This window comes from Ceratotherium simum, chromosome 12 (assembly GCF_057802395.1).
Source record: "Ceratotherium simum simum isolate JZ-2026a chromosome 12, ASM5780239v1, whole genome shotgun sequence".
In the NCBI taxonomy this organism is placed as follows: Eukaryota; Metazoa; Chordata; class Mammalia; order Perissodactyla; family Rhinocerotidae; genus Ceratotherium; species Ceratotherium simum.
This window is the reverse complement of record NC_141911.1, coordinates 52987756-53006018: the sequence shown is the minus strand read 5'-3', so window position 1 is coordinate 53006018 and position 18263 is coordinate 52987756. Positions and strand designations below refer to the sequence as shown.

At 37.6% G+C, this 18263-nt stretch overlaps 1 protein-coding gene across 2 annotated transcripts in view; it reads left to right on the top strand.

Moving 5' to 3' along the window:
* The window catches only part of C12H4orf33 (chromosome 12 C4orf33 homolog), a 31709-nt gene extending 13809 nt beyond the window's left edge, over positions 1-17900 (top strand). The window contains exons 6-9 of one of the 2 annotated variants that reach the window (XM_087437621.1): positions 2379-2430; positions 2551-2750; positions 5161-5315; positions 17635-17900. In XM_087437621.1, the coding sequence (XP_087293747.1) occupies positions 2379-2430; positions 2551-2750; positions 5161-5266 (358 nt within the window). In that variant the 3' untranslated portion in view covers positions 5267-5315; positions 17635-17900. Of the gene's footprint in view, positions 1-2378; positions 2431-2550; positions 2751-5160; positions 8444-17634 lie in introns of those variants that run through there. The other variant, XM_004426500.3, reaches the window with a different exon arrangement.
* Positions 17901-18263: the final 363 nt, after the last annotated feature.

Genomic DNA, 18263 nt, shown 5'->3' with positions numbered 1-18263 from the left:
CAGTTTTCTAATAAGTCTAAAGATAATTTTTTTTGCAAAATTAAAAATAATTATAAAATATAAACTCTCATTATTTACTCTATAAATTTGCATTATTATATATTAGCTATTCAGAAATAAAGGGAGACATATAGATATAATGAATTGAACTAGTTTATGAAAATGTTTTTTTTAGGGAATTTTTTTAATGACTAGATTAAACTTTAATTTTATGTATTACATAATTGTGTGTTCATGTGTTCCTTCCTTTATTCGTCATGCATTTATTGAGTGTATACTGTGTCACTTTGTGTTCAGTGCCAGGGATAAAAACTAAATCACATGTGGCTTTTCCTAGACTCATTAAAAATATTAACCTTGGACTCTCTTTGTTCAAATTTAACCAGTCCCTTGGGAACCCTCTTTACCTAGTTGGCAACTTGTTCCTGTAGATGTGGAAAAGTAAATTTATGCCCACCTGTAATTTAAATTATAACAAATTCTAAATTAGTAAAATATTTAATAATGAAATATTTCTTTATAATGCCATTATTCATTTTAAATGACATTTAAATACCTCTCAGTATCTAATATCCTGTAGCCTTTGTCCTTTCGTAGGCTGGGCAGAGAGTCGCAAACAACAAATTTAAATGAGATTTTACATATCATTTTCTTTCCCCTTATTTTGATTTCTTGCTAACCCTGGAGTGGAAAATGTAGCTGTTTGCAATTATGTCTTTCAGAATAATCATATATCTTTGTGTGTCACCTTTCAACTAACATGCCAAAATACTTTATTGAAAACTATGATTAATTCTCTTAAACTGTCATGTGAGGTAAGAAAAGTTCAACTATTATGTGATTACTTTCACCACACAGGTGAGAAAGCTAAGGCAAATAGGTTTATAACTTGTCTAGAAGACAGTGAAGAACTTGTATTTGCTAGAATTCTAAAGTTTCATACTTAGTTTTAATTTTATTAGATGATAGTTTATTTTCATAAAGTGATGACTTAGCACTAGATGAATAGGATAATCAGATTCTCTTTTGTTAAGAAATTATATAATTACCATATGTATAAAATTAACAAATTCTAAAAGTTAAAAAAATCCTCAGAGTAGTTTGGTTTCATATATATAAGGACAGTTAATAATCAAGAATTATGGTTTTGCTTCAGGCAGTCAACTCTTGTAATAGTTAATTAACCTCTAGGAAAGCAAGATGAAGAATATTGTTGTTTTAATTTGCAAGAACTTTTATTCCTCCTAGGATATTCTTAAAGTTGCATACAATAAAAATAAGCAGAGAACTTTTAACTGGAAAAGAATACTTGTCTTCTGTTAGAATAGTTACTGAAGGAAATCCTCCCTGAAAAGCTCACAACAGATCATCTGTGTAGAAATGTTTATATATAGTCTTTTCCAGAGACAACAAATTTGCTTCATATAACAGCTTGAAATCCTTTGATTCTTACTGACCTGGAAAATCCCAATTATACTCTCTTATCAGAGTTTCCTTTTGAGAATATATTGTGTTTCTCTTTGGAAATGTGACATTAGTGTCTGAGCTGATGGTAGAAAGCAGGAAAACACAAGAGACAGACAAGTCAAGGACAGTCTTCAGCCTGTTGACTAGTTTTAGACAATCTATATTTTTATTTTCCATCTTCCTGATGAGCTTCAAGACAGCTTCTTACAGAAATAACCTTTAGAAAAGTTGTTGGATTCAGCCTCGGTAATTGGTGCCTGCTTCCCTTAGGGTACGTTAGTTTTTGAAACTGGTTTTATTATGAACTGCACATACCATGATACTCCCCTGCCCCTTTTTCATGCGTTGTGTCATCTAACCAACTGAAGTATTTTATATAATTTCTTATTTAAAGAATATAAAAACCAATCTGAGGGGCTGGCCCAGTGGCATAGTGGTTAAGTTCACATGCTCTGCTTCTGCAGCCCAGGGTTCACAGGTTCAGATCCTGGGTGAGGACCTACACACTGCTCATCAAGCCATTCTGTGGTAGCGACCCACATACAAAATAGAGGAAGATTGGCTCAGATGTTAGCTCAGGGACAATCTTCCTCAAGCAAAAAGAGGAAGATTGGCAATGGATGTTAGCTCAGGGCCAATCTTCTTCACTAAAAAAAGAAAAAAAAAAAGCAATCTGACCATGTGTAGCTTTATGCATTTGATTGCGGTTGTCTGGAAAATGGTAAACTCAAAGACGTCCTTTCTAAGTAACTGAACACACTGGCTCTCCTTATAATTATCCAATAGTAATATCACATATTTTAATTATTTGGCAATTTAATTACAAGCACACACATTGCAGATATGAAAGATAGTGAAGAAAATAACGTTTGTTTCTTTCAAACACTCATGAGGAATTTTAATTTTGACAGCCATGGACAGCATTTGGTGCTTTTACTCTCTGGAAGAAGAAATGTGTGGAAAGTAAGTAAATGGAAAGATGAGACAAAATCTTTAAGTGTACAAGATATGTATATATATGTGTACAATGTTAAAAGTGTAAACCTGAATATACCTCTTGTGTTTCACGTGTTGTTTCTGTAGCAGGAACTTGCTCTGTCATTCAAAGTGTCCAGAGGAGAGACCAAATGGGAAGGCAAAGCTTGCCTTCCTTGGAGTTATTTTCCACCAAATGTGACAAAATTCAATTCATTTGCAATTCATGGATCAAAAGATAAAAGAAGCTATGAAGCTCTTTACCCTGTACCTCAGCAAGAAGTGCAACAAGGACAAAAGCCTGATTTGTAAGTAGAGAATAAATGAAGATATGTTCCAACTGTAAGAGTTTTTTGGAAATTAATTCTTGATAGAGCAGTAGTAACATTTTTTGGTCAAAGAAGACATATGTGTACAAGCACCTAGCAGAGTCCTATGTTCCCTGATGGTCCTCTGTAAATACTTGACAGACTGACTTTGGACAGACATGGTCTCTCTCACTGCTGCCAATAGAGCACTTCTATTTCCATAGCAGTATGAGAAAAGACTTGCTTAGTGAGTATTGCGACAGCTGGTGTAGAAGTATGGTTGCAAATTCTTTATGAGCCCTCTGCGAGCTAGATGGCCAGAGGCATCCATGTTTCCTGGTGTGAGCGAAGGGTTAATAAATCCTTCCTCCTGCTGCTTGAGAATCTGACCTTCAGTTACCTCTCTAATTCTCTTCTACTGGTAACTTCGTGAACATAAAAATGTCAACTATATTTCTAGGCAATATTGCTTATGCTAAAAATGACCCCTAATTGGTAAATTGCATCTGGACTGAGAGGAATTATGAATAAACTATAAATACCTGGTGGGGCCAGCACAGCCTTGGGATTTCCCTTTGACAGTCATGTTCCCTGTGGGGACCCTGGAAGCTATACCTATGGAGTTATTACAGGAGATGTTGGCTCCTGTGGGGCAGCAGGTATCTAAGCCAAGGGGTCTCCCACAATTTCCCATTTTGAGTCTCATCTCTTTGCACCTGAAGCTGCCACTTAAGGAGTATATAGCTCCTGCCCAGCCTTGTGACTACTTCATGGACTGCTGCAAACGCTCCTCCTTTAGGGAGGAAAGCCAGGTGCTGTCCTGGGGCAAGCTGACATTCCTGCTCTGTATCTCTCCGAGTGTATTCGGTGCTGCCAAGACAGTCTGGTGAGTCTGCATGATTAGAAGAGCCGACAGAGATGTCCTAGTGGGCTTTGCACAGTGGTAGACTGACTTCCTGCCTTTTTAGCCTTGGACGGTGCTACACTGTCCTTTCTCTCCCTGCTAGCCTCCCCTTCCTGTCATGCTCTTACTTCATTCTGCTTTGCCTTCCTCTCTTGTAGCCTGTTCCTTTATTCTGCCTGACACACTTTTCCCTGTGCTTTTCTCCCCAGTCCTGATCCTTTCTGATAGCCTCTTTCTGCCTTCCTTTCTCTTTTCCTTCACTGTTGTTTCCTTAACCTCTTCATCTGGGATTGATGGTTGTGACTCTAAAACTGGTTCAGCTTGGCCAGGTGGGCAGAGTGGGACAGGAATCTAGATGCAACTCACTCAGGGCTTTCATTTGAAGATGGCTTGTTTCTCTGGCTCTTCACCAGCTAATGTTTTCCTGTATTCAATGAGGATACATACATTCTTGGAGGCTTACCCCAGGTAAACGTATGATTATACCATTGGCCAGGGTGGATCCAGGGCAGAGAGATTTCCTAGAGCTGAGTTCCACTGCAGCATGTTAGCTAAGCCTTTCTCTTCTTATTAAGCCACAATAGAAAGCTTCATAATAGTTAAATGGTTTCCCTGGAAAGAAACGAACTAGGTACCTATGTGAGGTTTCTGTTTTTTTTTCTTTTTTATCTTCCATATAAATGGTTACCAGAAGGGAAGGGAGTGGGGGGAGGGCAAAAGGGGTAAAGTGGGCCATTTGTATGGTGACAAATGGAAATTAGACTGTTAGTGGTGAACAAGATGTAGTGTATACAGAAGTCGAAATATAATGATGTCCACCTAAAATTTATATAATATTATAAACCAATGTTACCTCAATTTAAAAAAAAAAGAAAGAAATGCAATCTATGTACTTATGTTTGAAAGCTTAAATGTATTTTATTCAAAATAAGTACTAATATTATTATGGGTCACTTCTGTATTTGATTTCCTTTGTTTACAACATGTTAACAGAAATAAATTTAAATGAAATCTTAAAAAAAAAAGAAAAGAACTAGGATTAACACTCTTACATTAACCTCTCTTGCTTTGGTGAAGGAGTCTATAATTTACGGAGCTGAAACTTTTTAAAACAATTTTTATATGACTGACAAATTGCATCAAAGTTCGAATATAAAAACATCTATAAGATCTTTAACATCTATAAGAGTGTAATATGATTTGTTTAAGGCTAGAAGGAATGAGTCCGGTTTTGAGGGTTGATTTTTATTTCTCCCCCTAGCTGTGAAGGAGCTATTTGTAGAATTGAAAGGAGAGTGCTTTGAGTTGTGAGTGAAAGTTTTCAGAGCTGAATGTTTGATAGCTAGAGTGAGAAAATTCTACACATAGACTACATCTTACCTTAGGTATTCTTAAAATAGAATGTTGTCATATCACAGATGTGCCAAAATAAATAGCCCTTCAGGACAACTATTTCACAAATGCATAATTCATTTCAATTCCCACCTTCTTTTTCTTTATGTGTAGCCATCGCCTGGAATACTTCAAGCCTTTCGATTTTAACTCACTGCTTGGAGAAGAATGGAAACAACCAGAATCAGACCTGTGGCTGATAGAGAAACCTGATATATAGGAGTGTAGTAGATGACCATATCAATCATTTCTTCTCTATACCTTTTAAGGTAAACTAATAATAAGTATAATCTCTTTCAAGATACCATGAACACATTTCAACAACAAATATTTTCATAGAGCTCAGTGAAAATATAGTATCTCTGTGGCAAATTGTGTATGAACAAGAAAATATAAAGTTTGTAGATGATTTTATCTACAAAGTTAAACTGTTTTCTCAGTCACTTAATCTAGGAGCCATCATGTCAATGAGTTCTACTGTATGCCTTGCATCACCGTCACCCCAAATATCCCTGACTCTGTCAACCAAAATCATTATTTCTCTTCCCACGTCCCTAAACCTCAGCCAGCCTGAGACTGGAACATCTTATTTGCACATTTTTGAGCTCCGTGTAATAGACAATAATTCCTTACTTGGAATCTTCTGTTCATTCTTGAAATGAGTAGAAAACAATGACCTATTTCAGTTGAACAGGACATCTACATCTGTTAAGGCATTATTAAGATACATGTGTTATTTAACCAACAGTTTTTTCAGTCTTATGATTATTTTTACTCTGTAGAAGGAAATGGAATGAAATAGTCTTGAATTCGAGCAACAGATTCTGCTTTTATTTACAAATAAATGACATTTTCTTAATGCTGTTAAACAAGATATCAAAATGTCTTCATTTTATTTTGTAAACATCAAATACTCCTGATCTAGAATTTTCAAATTCTGTGTGATAATATAGTTCAGAGCTTGAAGTTATCTAGTAGATAGATCATCTATGAACTCCTCCACCAAACCTGATCCTTCCACCAGCATTCTTAACTCAGAGATTAGCAGTCTTGCAGAAGAACCTTTGTTACTTGTACAGATACCTAGTTGTCTACCCAACAATATACTTTCTCCTCTCCTTTATGAACAGAACTTGAGTTTTTAGGGGCTCTGCTCAAAAACTACATTTTCCCAGATTCCTTTGCAGATAGAAATGACACTATAAAACAGTTTAAGTCAATGAGATATAAGTATACAGTGTTAGGTGGGGCTTCCAGAAAAGAGGCTTTAAAGATGAAAGACTCATCTTTCCCTTACCTTTGCTCCTTTGCCCTCCCATCTTCCTTTTTCCTGAGTTGCAGAATTGATATCTGAGGTAACACTAGTTACCTTGTGTCAATGAAGAGACAACCCAGGGATAGCTGAGTAGCAAGACAAAGGACCCTGGGTTCCAAACAGTGCAATAGAGTAATAGTATGTCATGTCTGGACTGCCTGCCTAGAGACTTCTTTAGACAGGAGAAAATAAACTGCCAATTTACTTCCCCAAATTGATCTATAGATTCAATGCAATCCCAATTAAAAGTCCCAGATGGCTTTTTTAGGGTAGAAATTGACAAGAAATTGACAAATTAATTCAAATTTTATATGGAAATGTAAGGATCTCGAATAGCCAAAACAATTTTGAAAAAGAACAAAATTGGAAGACTTACACTACCTCCCTTCAAGACTTAATATTAAGCTTCAGTAATGAAGACAATGTGACCTTGGCATAGATTTAGACAAATATATTAATAAAACAGAATAGAGAAACCAGAAAGAAGACAGTATACAGTCAACTGACTTTTGACAAAGGTGCCAATGTATTTAAAAAGGGAAAGGATAGTCTTTTCAACAAATGGTGTTGGAATAACTGAAAAAACATGAAAAAAACAGAACATTGACCTCTACCTAACAACTTACAGAAAAATTAACCTAAGTGTGACTGGTGAAATGAAAAAAGTTCTAGGAGAAAATCTTCACAATCTGGGGTAGACAAAGATTTTTTTCAAATAGGACATAAAAAGCACTAACTAAAAAGAAAAAAAATGAGAAATTGGACTTCATCAAAAATGAAAATTTCTGTTGATCAAAAGTTTCCATTAAGAAAGTGAAGAGGCGGGCCGGCCCAGTGGCTTAGCGGTTAAGTGCGCACGCTCTGCTACTGGCGGCCCGGGTTTGGATCCCGGGCGGGCACCAACGCACCGCTTCTCCGGCCATGCTGAGGCCGCGTCCCACATACAGCAACTAGAAGGATGTGCAAGTATGACATACAACTATCTACTGGGGCTTTGGGGAAGAAAACAAAGGGGGAGGACTGGCAATAGATGTTAGCTCAGAGCTGGTCTTCCTCAGCAAAAAGAGGAGGATTAGCACGGATGTTAGCTCAGGGCTGATCTCCCTCACAAAAAAAAAAAAGTGAAGAGGCAAGCCACAGATAGGAATAAAACATTTAAAATACATGTATCTGACAAAAGACTCTTACTCAGAATATATAAAGAACTCCTACAAATCAGTAATAAAAGGACAAGCCAAATAAGCAGCAAAAGACTTGAACAGATGCTTCACGGAGGAAAATATATGAAAGGCCAATAAGTATATAGAAAGGCTCCCAACCTCACTTACCATCAAGAAAGTGCAAATTAAAACCACAGCAAGATACCACTAAATGACCAAAATTAAAAAATATACATAATGGCTAAATGGCTAAAATTGAAAAAGACCGGCAATACCAAGCATTAATGAGAATGTGGAGTTGCTGGAACTTTCATACGCTATAAGTAGGAATGTAGAATGGTACCATCACTTTGGAAAACTGCTTGGAAATTTCTAATCAAGTTAAATACACACCTACCCTATGATTCTGCAGTTTCCTTCTTAGGTATATACTCAAGAGAAATGAATATTCATAGCAGCTTTATTCATAACAAAGAACTGTAAACAATCAAATTTCCATCCACAGGGGACTGGATAGAGAAACTGTAGATATAGTCAGACAATAGAATACTACTCATAAAAAAGAATGGACTACTGATACATGCAGCAACCCAGATGAATCTCAGAAGCATTGTATTGAGCAAAATAAACCAGATACAACATCCTGTATAATTATTTTTATATGAAGGCCAATTATAGGCAAAACTAGGCTATAGTGGTAAATATCAGAACAATGATTTCTCTGGGTGAGGGCAGGGGATTTAAATTGCCTGGAAACAGGCCATGAGGGAATTTTCTGGGATGGTTGAAGTGTTCTGTGTCTTGATCTGGCTGATGGCTATGTAACTGCATACATTTGTCAACATTCCCCAAGCTGTGTATTTAAGATTTGTGATTTTGCTACGTGTAAATTATACCTTAATAAAATACTGTTATAAAATAAGCTGTAAATAAAATGGAGTTAACTTCAAGTTTATATTTTTCCCTCGAACTATCACTAATGCCAGTTAAATACGGCTTATCAACTAACTCTTTTCATTTATTAAATGTGTTCTCTGTCTGAAAAGAGAGCTAGTGTAAGATAAATGCTGGCTTTTACAAAAGGCACTATAAGTATCTTTCTAACTGCATATCATGGTGGCAGTGTTAGGCATCTTAGATAAATTCAGAAAATATTTTAAAAATTGACAATAGCAACTAACTAATTTGCTATGGTAATGATATGCCAGTTTTGGTTAGGAAAGACATATTTAAAATAATCTTGGATGATTTATTTATAAATTACCTAAAATAATTTTATAAATGTATATAAAACTATCCAAAAAAAAAGATATATTTAGAGTGTCCTGATTTGAGAAGTGAATCAATCATTCTGAATCATAGGTTCAGATATAAATCATAGCTGTTTATGAGGAAAGAGTAAAGCACAAATATTCTAGATACGTTCACAACCATATAAAATATTGAATTTGAATGTTGTGGTTTGTGAACTTTCTAAAACCTAATATGTATCTTCTTTTTATCTATTTAGATGTTTTTAAAACATCTCTTAACTTTCTTTTATCTAGATAAGAAATGTTTTCCTTCTTCCAATAACAAGCAAGCAAAAACACATTATATAAACATTTTCTTTTGAAAGGAGCATGCAGTTCAACCACAGAATTTTGGAAAATTTGTCCATTAGTAAGATACAAACGATGCACCCTATAGAAACTTAGTATTTGAGAGTGGGTGTTTGTAATAGCTGTTTCAAATTTGTTTTTCAACTTCAGGACCATGAAAGAATAATCATTCCTTTGTTTAATGTATGCATGAATGCATTTCCTTGCTGTGTTTTGAATTGTTCACTACAGTGTCATGCAGATTCTCTCTTCTCACCACCTGAATAGATTGCACAGTCTGTATATTTATTCAGGTGCTTTCTCCCAGCTCCAGTAAAGTATAAGTCACAGTCCAGGGGGAAATACACGTTTTATTTTTAGCCCCCAAATATTTTTTTTGACGTTAAAAAAAATTTTGCCAGAGAAAAATTACTTAAGTTTTTTTCCTCCTTTTTAAAATGTTAGGCTTTTGGGGCAGAAGATAATGAATATAATTAATCTGATATTTAAAAAGACAAAGAAAAGGTACAAGTGGTGAAGCAATTACAATAAGTCCTCAACACTTCATGTCTCAAAGTCCAAAGATCATCTCCTCTTTCCCATTTGTTTCCATAGTATTTTAACATTCCTTTATCAGAGCACTTATCCCACTGTATATTAGAAAGCTCTTCTGATCCACCTCCCGTCCTTTCAGCCTAACATTTTACTCCAGCAACCGGTTGCACTTAGCAAGCTGACAGCACCTTGCCTCAGCTGCACTGCTATCTGTTGCTTCCTGCCCCAGGGCTTTGCTTCTGCCTTAGCTGTGTGGAACATGTGCAGGAACCCACTTAGCCATTCTCATTGATGAATAAATGAAAAGCAATAAGAAAAGTTAATATATATTGTGGTATATGAGAAAGCCATTTGGTTTAAAACTAATTCGGCCTGACCTTGTTTTTCCAGAAAAGCCTGATGTGGCCTGTCGAGCATGCATTGTACATCTGCTTTAAACATTTGCAATGTCCCAAAGCTGAGAGTGATGCTCTTAAAGATAGGGATGTATGCCTCCCCCATATCAGCATTCCATTTTAGTTAATATTTCTTCCCAGAAACTAAAGATTAATTACTGAGTGTTGTGCTCATCTTGTGACCACTGGCCTGCTGTGCTAGCAAAGCATCTCATGACAGTAGTGAAGGAGATATTCCTGTCATATGTGATGTATGTTCTTTGTTCCAAGATGCTATACAAGCACTCTGTACAGCTCGCTTCTTCGGAGTGCTTCCTTCCTTGGTGAAGGTCATTTTCTCCTGGGCTATCATCCTCAAAACTAGCTCATATAATAAACTCATCCCACTTTTGCTTTATAGATTGATTAGGAATTATTTATGTCAACATCATACTTAAACTACCCTGGATATGTGAGGGAACTAACGCCCCAGGGGGCAGCTCTTGACTAAGGAGGATGAGAGTCAGTGGGTAAATACTCCTCTCTTTCATCCTTCAGGTTACAGTTCTGAGGTCCCTTCCACACAGCTCCTCAGAGGGTCCCTACAGGGGTCAAACTCCAGTTGCCCGCAGCAGTGGCCAACTAATAACACGCCTTATATTGCCTTTCCCTCATTTCCTGATTTGCTCTTCCTAGTTCCTTACTCCTGTTTGGAATTACTTTACCAAAATCAACCTACATGTAAGCCCTTGTCCCAGGTCTGCTTTATGGGGAACCCAGGCTAAGTCAATTGTTATCTGAAGTGGCCCTAGAAAGTAGCCCATCAGGATGGGAATCAGGAACTGTATCACTCATGGGGCATTCAGTGATATGGACCCCACTGGTGGTGGTGATGACCCTGCTGTAACATCACAGTTACTAAGACTTTCGCTGGTGGTAGACTGGCTTGAGGAGCTGGTCAGGGTCAAACATCAGTGTAAGTGACAGCACTTCACATAGAGGCATTGGTAATAATAAGGACTGTGGAGTTGACTGCTTTTTTTTTAACAATTCTGACATTGCAGTAATTTGATTTGATATTTCTCCATTAATAAAAAATGACAATTTGGAGAGGATTCTAGGAATATGGTGGAGTAGGAAGCACCAGGACTCTGTCTCCCCACCTAGACAACAATTGCACTGGACTGTCTGATATAACTATTGTGGAACACTGGAGTTTTTTGAAGGTGGAGTTGACTGCTTTTTGAGAAAGGCTTTAGAAGCCTTGAAAAAGGAAAATTGCCAACTACAAACTCAAGGCACAATGTGAGCATCAGAAAGATGCACGGCAACAATATGAATAAGCCCTATTTCCAGCAGCTGAAGGGCAGACAGTGTGGAAAATGAAGCTAATGGTAAGGGTAGCTACACTACAAAGGAGACTGAATGCCCAGATTTGATAGGTCTCCTATGTTGAAATGAGGGGCCTCATAAGGAAAGGTGGGCCCCTGAGACCTAGGATGGGGACATTTATGTGGATGAGCCTGTTCTGGCATATCTTCAACCCCAGATTTCCCTTCACCCTCTGGGCTGGTAGAAGCAGATCCCTCACCCTTGTTAGAAGCAATCATCCTCAACTTGCCTAGACACTCTCCCCAAAAAAACTTCACCTGAGACAGGTGCATTGTAAATAATACTTGTTCTCAAAATATGCCATCTCATCAGACTGAAAATGAGGGTCGGATTGCAGCACAGCTCAGGAGACAGTGGAAGTAGTAACTACATGCTGTGGGAAGAAGTATCGTGCACACTGAAAGGGTACAGGACCTGGAACCAGGGGAGCACATGTTGGAGTGGATCTAGTTATTTTACTAGAGAAGGCAGTATATATGGCTGGAAAGGGAAAAATTTGATTGACATGGGATATTAAACTTGGGGCCCAACATCTTGACAAGGACACCTGAAAGTTATCTTAATATGCTGCTGAGGTGACTTCTTGAAGTTAGATATAATGGCGGCTTATAGTATGTGAGGCAGAAATACTAAAATTGCCTTGGTGGAGCATTGAGGAAAGGTCAATAGCTTGGAGATATGATAATGTTAGAATATAAATGTAGAATGTAATATGAGACCAGAGAACCCAGCATCTGACTGTGTTCACTAGGAGGGGAATAGAAGAGAAGAGACTTAGAGGGGAGCACCATTATTCTTGAGGAACTCAGTGATGACCTAGGTAACTATAGATAGCCTCTGTGGCCCGGGACTGAGTAGACAATGTTGCCATAGAACTGGGATGTCTAGTGTTGATGAATATGATAAGTTTCCAGAATATCAGATTCCTATGGAGACACTAATTAACAGAAGCCATGTGAATGTAATTACTGTAATGAACAACAAGGCTGGAGTGGCAATCAGAGTGTATTAACATCAAATATCCATGACTATGGCTAATAGTCCAAGGTGTACTAAGGGTGATATGGGTAGCCAGCCAACTTGACTTGTATACCAGAAAAAAAATTGAGAGCTGGTGAACAGAAGGCTGTTTTCAGCTCTTAGAATAGATCATTTTGATTTGTCACACTTTTTGTAGATCTAATCCAGTTTTCAGACCCAGAGCCAATTGATTGAAAGAGAAGCTGGATCCCCTTGATAAAATAACCAGCAATGTCACCCCAAGAATATACAATAAATATTCTCCTAATTCTTCCCTAGACAGATCTGTGGCCATTTAATCAGAATAACTTTAGTCTGAAGAAATGTGACTACTAAGACATTTGGGGACTGTTGAATTCAGTGAATTCAGTGATTGAGCTGACACTGATAGTAAGGGACCTGAATTGCCATTATGGCCTTCTGTTAGAATGGGGCATATGGAAGCCAGGTGATCAAAGGAGTCCTGGCCAAGAACATCTCCTATTAGGTCCAGTAGGTCCATCCTCCTACCCCCCAAGGTCGTTGCCAGGAGCAAGAGAGATTGTTGCAGTGGTTTTGGCTATGGTAAAATTGGCCCTGTCACCCAGTAGATCTGATAATGCTAAAGGTGTCTGTGGTGAATAAGGATATGGGGTAGAGTCTCTGGAAAGCCCCAATAGGAGAGATATAGTGCAGACTCTTTAGGTTTCTGGAACAAGGGCATGCCTTCTGTAGCTAAGACTATTTGAAAAGAAGTTCCTACTATACTCTTGCATTCTAGTAAAGCCTGAGCACCTGACCATGGGGCATACAAGTGACTGTGTGACAAGAGCTACCTATCATGAGATAGGTATTATCAGATCTACCAAGTCATACGATCAAGAGAACATAGCAACAATCCATCGTATGATGGAAATACTACTTTCAGGATCAGGTCTGAGCAGATCCAGAGGGCACAAATAAGTTGTATGAATAGGTGTCCCAGAATCCCACGTCACTTACCTCTGTGGCATTGAGGCCTTTCCCTCAACTTACACCCATGGCTTCAGGGGAGGATCTCTACAGCCAAATGACAAAGGAGGAAAAGAGCCAAGCCTGAAGGGTTACCTTAATGTGTTGGTACTGGATGAAAGTGAACTCTTGCCACACTACAGACCCACTCAGGAAAGGCCCTGAATAACAGTAGTGAAGGGAAAGCCTTCCAGTGGGCAGATATGTGAACAATCTACTTTGTCATTCACTGTGTTGTGGAGAAATATCCTTAGGTACAAATATTTAAAGACCCCTGGCAAATGGTTTGGCTAGTTGGTTGAGGCAAGATTTGAAGTTTGGAGGTAAAGAAGTTTGGGAAAGAGGCATGTGGGTAGACTTAAGGGAATGGGCACAAGGCATGAGGATCTTTATATTTCACAGTAATTCCCGCCAGAGCAGATCCACTGTAGAGGAGACCCTGAACAACCAGGTGAACACAGTGACTTACCCAGTGAATGTCAGCCAGTGTCTGTCCTCAGCCACTCTAGAGCTTGCACAATGGATCCATGAACAGATCAACTATGTTGACTGGGATAGGGGCTATGCACGGGCCCAATTGCATGTATTCCTTCTCACCGCGCTTCAACTAGTGACTGTTACTCTTGAATGCTCAAAATCTCAGCAGCTTAGACTAATGCCAAGACCTTGTTATGGTACCGTTTCTTGAGGATACTTGCCAGTCACTTGATTGCAAGTTGATTATATCAGACTCCTATTTGAGAAAGACAACAATTCATCTGTGCTGTGATCAGCATATACTCCAGACTTGGATTTGCTTTCCACGCCTATTGTGCCTCTGCCAGCACCATCATCTAAAAAGCTGATAGGATGCCTGATTTCCTGACATGGGATCCTATATAGTCTCACCTCAGACCAAGTGACCCATTTTATGGTAGAGGAGATATGAAAATAGGTGCATTCCCATGGAATCAACTAATCTTAACATCTGCTGCATCATCCTACCATATACTGCATCACATGGAAGCAGCCAGCCAAATAGAATGATGAAATGGCCTAATAAAGGCTTAACTAAATACAAGTTCAGAGACAGCTCCCTGTAAGGTTGGGCTGCTGTTCTTCAGCATGTAGTACTTGCACTGAACCTATGATCCAATAACCTGAAGGTAGAAATTGACAACCCTCTATATCACTCACAAGGATGTGACTATGGGCTCTTCTGGATTGGAGGTAAAGTTGGAAGCCTTCCACAGTGGGACCCAGTTAGTGTTCTACTGAACCTGAAGCTATGAAAACCTACTAGTCAGAATGGCTCTTTGTGCTAGCAATTCATCAGGCAAATAAATCATGACATTGGAGGGGCTATTGACCCTGGCTACCATGAAGAGCTAGAGTTACAGCTTTAATGGAGGCAGGATAGAGTATGTCCTTCTTAGGGGATCCATTGGGATGTCTCTTGGTGTTTCCATGTCAAGTGATAACCTTAAATGGCAACTGTAGTAATGACAGCCTGACAAAGAAAAGCAACTAAGGACACTGACCCTTTGAGGATGAAGGTCTGGATTGCCTCATCTCTCAAACAACCCAGACCCACTGAATAGCTTGGCCAAATGTGAAGGAAGTAAGAATTTGTGGTGGAGGAGGGAGAAGATAAATGTCGGTTATAGACATGAAATTTTGCAGCAGTGGAGACTGTAGCTTGTTCCACTAAATATTTGCATTAAGTCTTTATGTGGTGGCTAGCCACTACATTGAAGACTATGTGATAGATTGGACTCGATATAGAATATGTGTGGCTCTGAATGCTACAAGAAATAGACTGTTTTGGATAGCTCTTGTGTCCTACCTCATGTCTTCTCAGACCACCTTTTAAGTCCAACTATTTCACTCTTTGATAGCACCTAACCTCAGTTGTACCACATATCTCTTGCTTTCTGCCTTGGTACTTTTCTGATACCTCAGCTACATGGAACACCTGTGGAAATCTGCTCAGCTGTTCTGACATATGTGCAAACTTGCAAGTTTGAGGAAATTAACATCCTTGGCCAAATGGGGACGGGATTTGGTGGATAAATACTTCTATCTTCTATCCTTTGGGCAGACAATTCTGAGGTGCATTCCATATAGTTCCTCAAGGGTCCCCAATGGACTAAGCTTCGGTTGCCTACAGCAGTGATCAGCTCAAAACACAACCTTATATTTGTTTATCCTATGTAATTTTCCCAAGATCCCCATTCTCATTCTGTAGGATCACATTCCAAAATTAATGACTGGCACACAGCCCTTTTCTCAGGCTCTGCTTTTTGGGGGAACCCAAGCTAAAGTACATTATATTGTAATTATTTATCTATACGACTCTTTGTTAATTCTAAAGGGCCTATGTCTACGCAAAATAGCACAGAGCTCAGTACCTAGTAGGCATTCAGTGTTAATTGTTTATTGGATTTAATAACCTTAGAGAATATATTTAAAAATTTCGTGTGCAGGGAAAATCCTAAAATATTTTTCTTTATGATATTGGTTTTAATTAGGGGAAGTAAGGAGGTGGAAACACATTTATACATCACCTTTCTCTCCTCCTATCTCTTCATCTTTGTCTTTTACCTTCTTATTCTTATTGGAAAATAGAATAGAGAGACAAGACTGTTTAGTTTTGACTGGGAAAATGGGCCTATATTTAAGAAATTAAAGAGTTCTCATTTTTCCCAAAATCATAACTCAGACTTCAGCAACCTGCAACAAAGACTTTTTTCCTGTCACACAAGCCACTTTCAGTGTCCTAGATGAAACAGATAGTAGACAGAAAGGGAAAGGAACCATGTCTTATTAATTTATTCTAGTTCCAGCAGTGCCTATACCAAAATATTATTTACATAGTACACAGTCAATAAGCATTGATTTTTAAATAGAATTTCTTTCAGAGTTCCTCTGGCCACTTCTGCTACTGCTTCTGGCTCCTAAACATGAGTGTCTTCCCACTTCCTTCTGTCCCAAGTTTCCATTCTTTCCAGTTCTCTCTACCCACCCCCAATTCTTCCTTTAGTCCTCATCACAGTCAAAAATTTTACTTCATGAGTGCTGATTTTACTAGGTATTGACTCATTTACCTCATTAGTGTAATTTACACTAGGGATTTTTGAAGGTTTTTCAAGTCCAAGAGGTAGCATTTGCATTTTTAAATGAGTACATCTACATAAGAAATATTCTAATTGAAGATATATGTATGGGGAGCATATTTTTGTTAAATTATCGTTCCTGGGCACTATCCATTTTTTGATCATATCTTGTCCTAATTTTGTTCTATGAAAGCAGAACTTATACAATTGATTATGACCATTTATTATCACCAGCTATCATTTTTCATGTAAGGAATAGTAAAAAGAGTCATCACTAGAGTGGTGATGACGCGTGTATTAGGAATATAAGAAACCAGAAGTTATTAATCTATGAAAAGTGGGAGGTGTCTGTACAAATTTCACCTTATGATTTCATGATAAATAGGTAGTAATTAAAATATTATTTTCCATATAATGGGATCCATGGGTAAATTTTATGCTGATATTTATAAATCTAATGTGTAATTTAAAGAGGAAATAGTAGAAAATATTGTCAAATGATGTTTCACTTTACTATTTGTATGAATTATAATAATATATAATTACACTATTGGCTATTGAGAAAGCTGTGGTATTTTTATGTTAATTTTTTACTTTATACTCAAAAAATTCACAGAGAATGTAGAGTTTAGTAAAAACTAATTTTCTGATGGCAGCCTATCACCTGAAATATCTGTTAAGCGGTATTTCTGACTCAATAGTACACTGAAAGCCGTGTTTCTAATAATGCCCTAAGGCACTGCAGTACCTGGAGTACATCTTTTGAAGAGATAGCTTTGCTGAAGTAGAAAACCAAACTATAAATGGAAGCATTCCAGGAAGTAACAATTGTGCTAAATACAAAGATATGTTTTTGAATGAGTTTTGAAAAAATATCCTGAAGAAAAAACATAATTAATACCACAAGTGGTAAGCTTTGGTATATACTGTAGAAACACCATGTGTCCTGTATTCCTACAATAATCCTGGCTTTTCTTCTAATTGCCTGACCAGTAAAAGTATTAAAATATATAATACTTATTCTAATATCTAATACTAATAAAAATATCTAATACTAATAAAAGTATTAAAATATCTAATACTTATTGAATACTTATTATTTTTTAGGAACCATTCAGGAACTTAACATTTAATTTTGACAGTAACATCAAAGAGAGTCATATATTCTTGGAATGCTTATTTTTAAAAAAGAAACTGAGACCTCCAGAGATTAAATGTCTTGCCGAAGACCATACAGCTAAAGAGCAGTGGGTGTGAACCTAAGGAGTTTGATTCTGGAGACTGGACACTTGTCAACTATGCTCCTGTCTCTCTGAGTCTGCCTCTCTTACAGATTACTCATCTGTAAAATAAAGCTATTGAACCAAGATCTTTTCCTCATTGATTCTATAAATAAAAATAACATGGAAGAAAAAAAAAAGATTCATAAGCCCTTCATTTTTATGTGGTACACTCACAGAGAAGATGAGTGTTCAAGCCACTTCTTATTAGTAAGCCACTTGCTGAGAGAAACACATTTTTTTTCCAGGCACCTCTAGGGTATCATTTATTGCAGCACTGTCACACCTGAAAATTGTCATTGCAGCGGGTGTACTTTAGTGGTGGCTAATCTTAATGCAAGTCTCTTAGGATTTATCATGATTAGGGAATGAATCATAGTGTAGTAGAATATCAGAGAGGAAGAAACACCAGGCTGCATCTGTAATAAATGCTTTTACTAACTTGGTTTTTGTCAA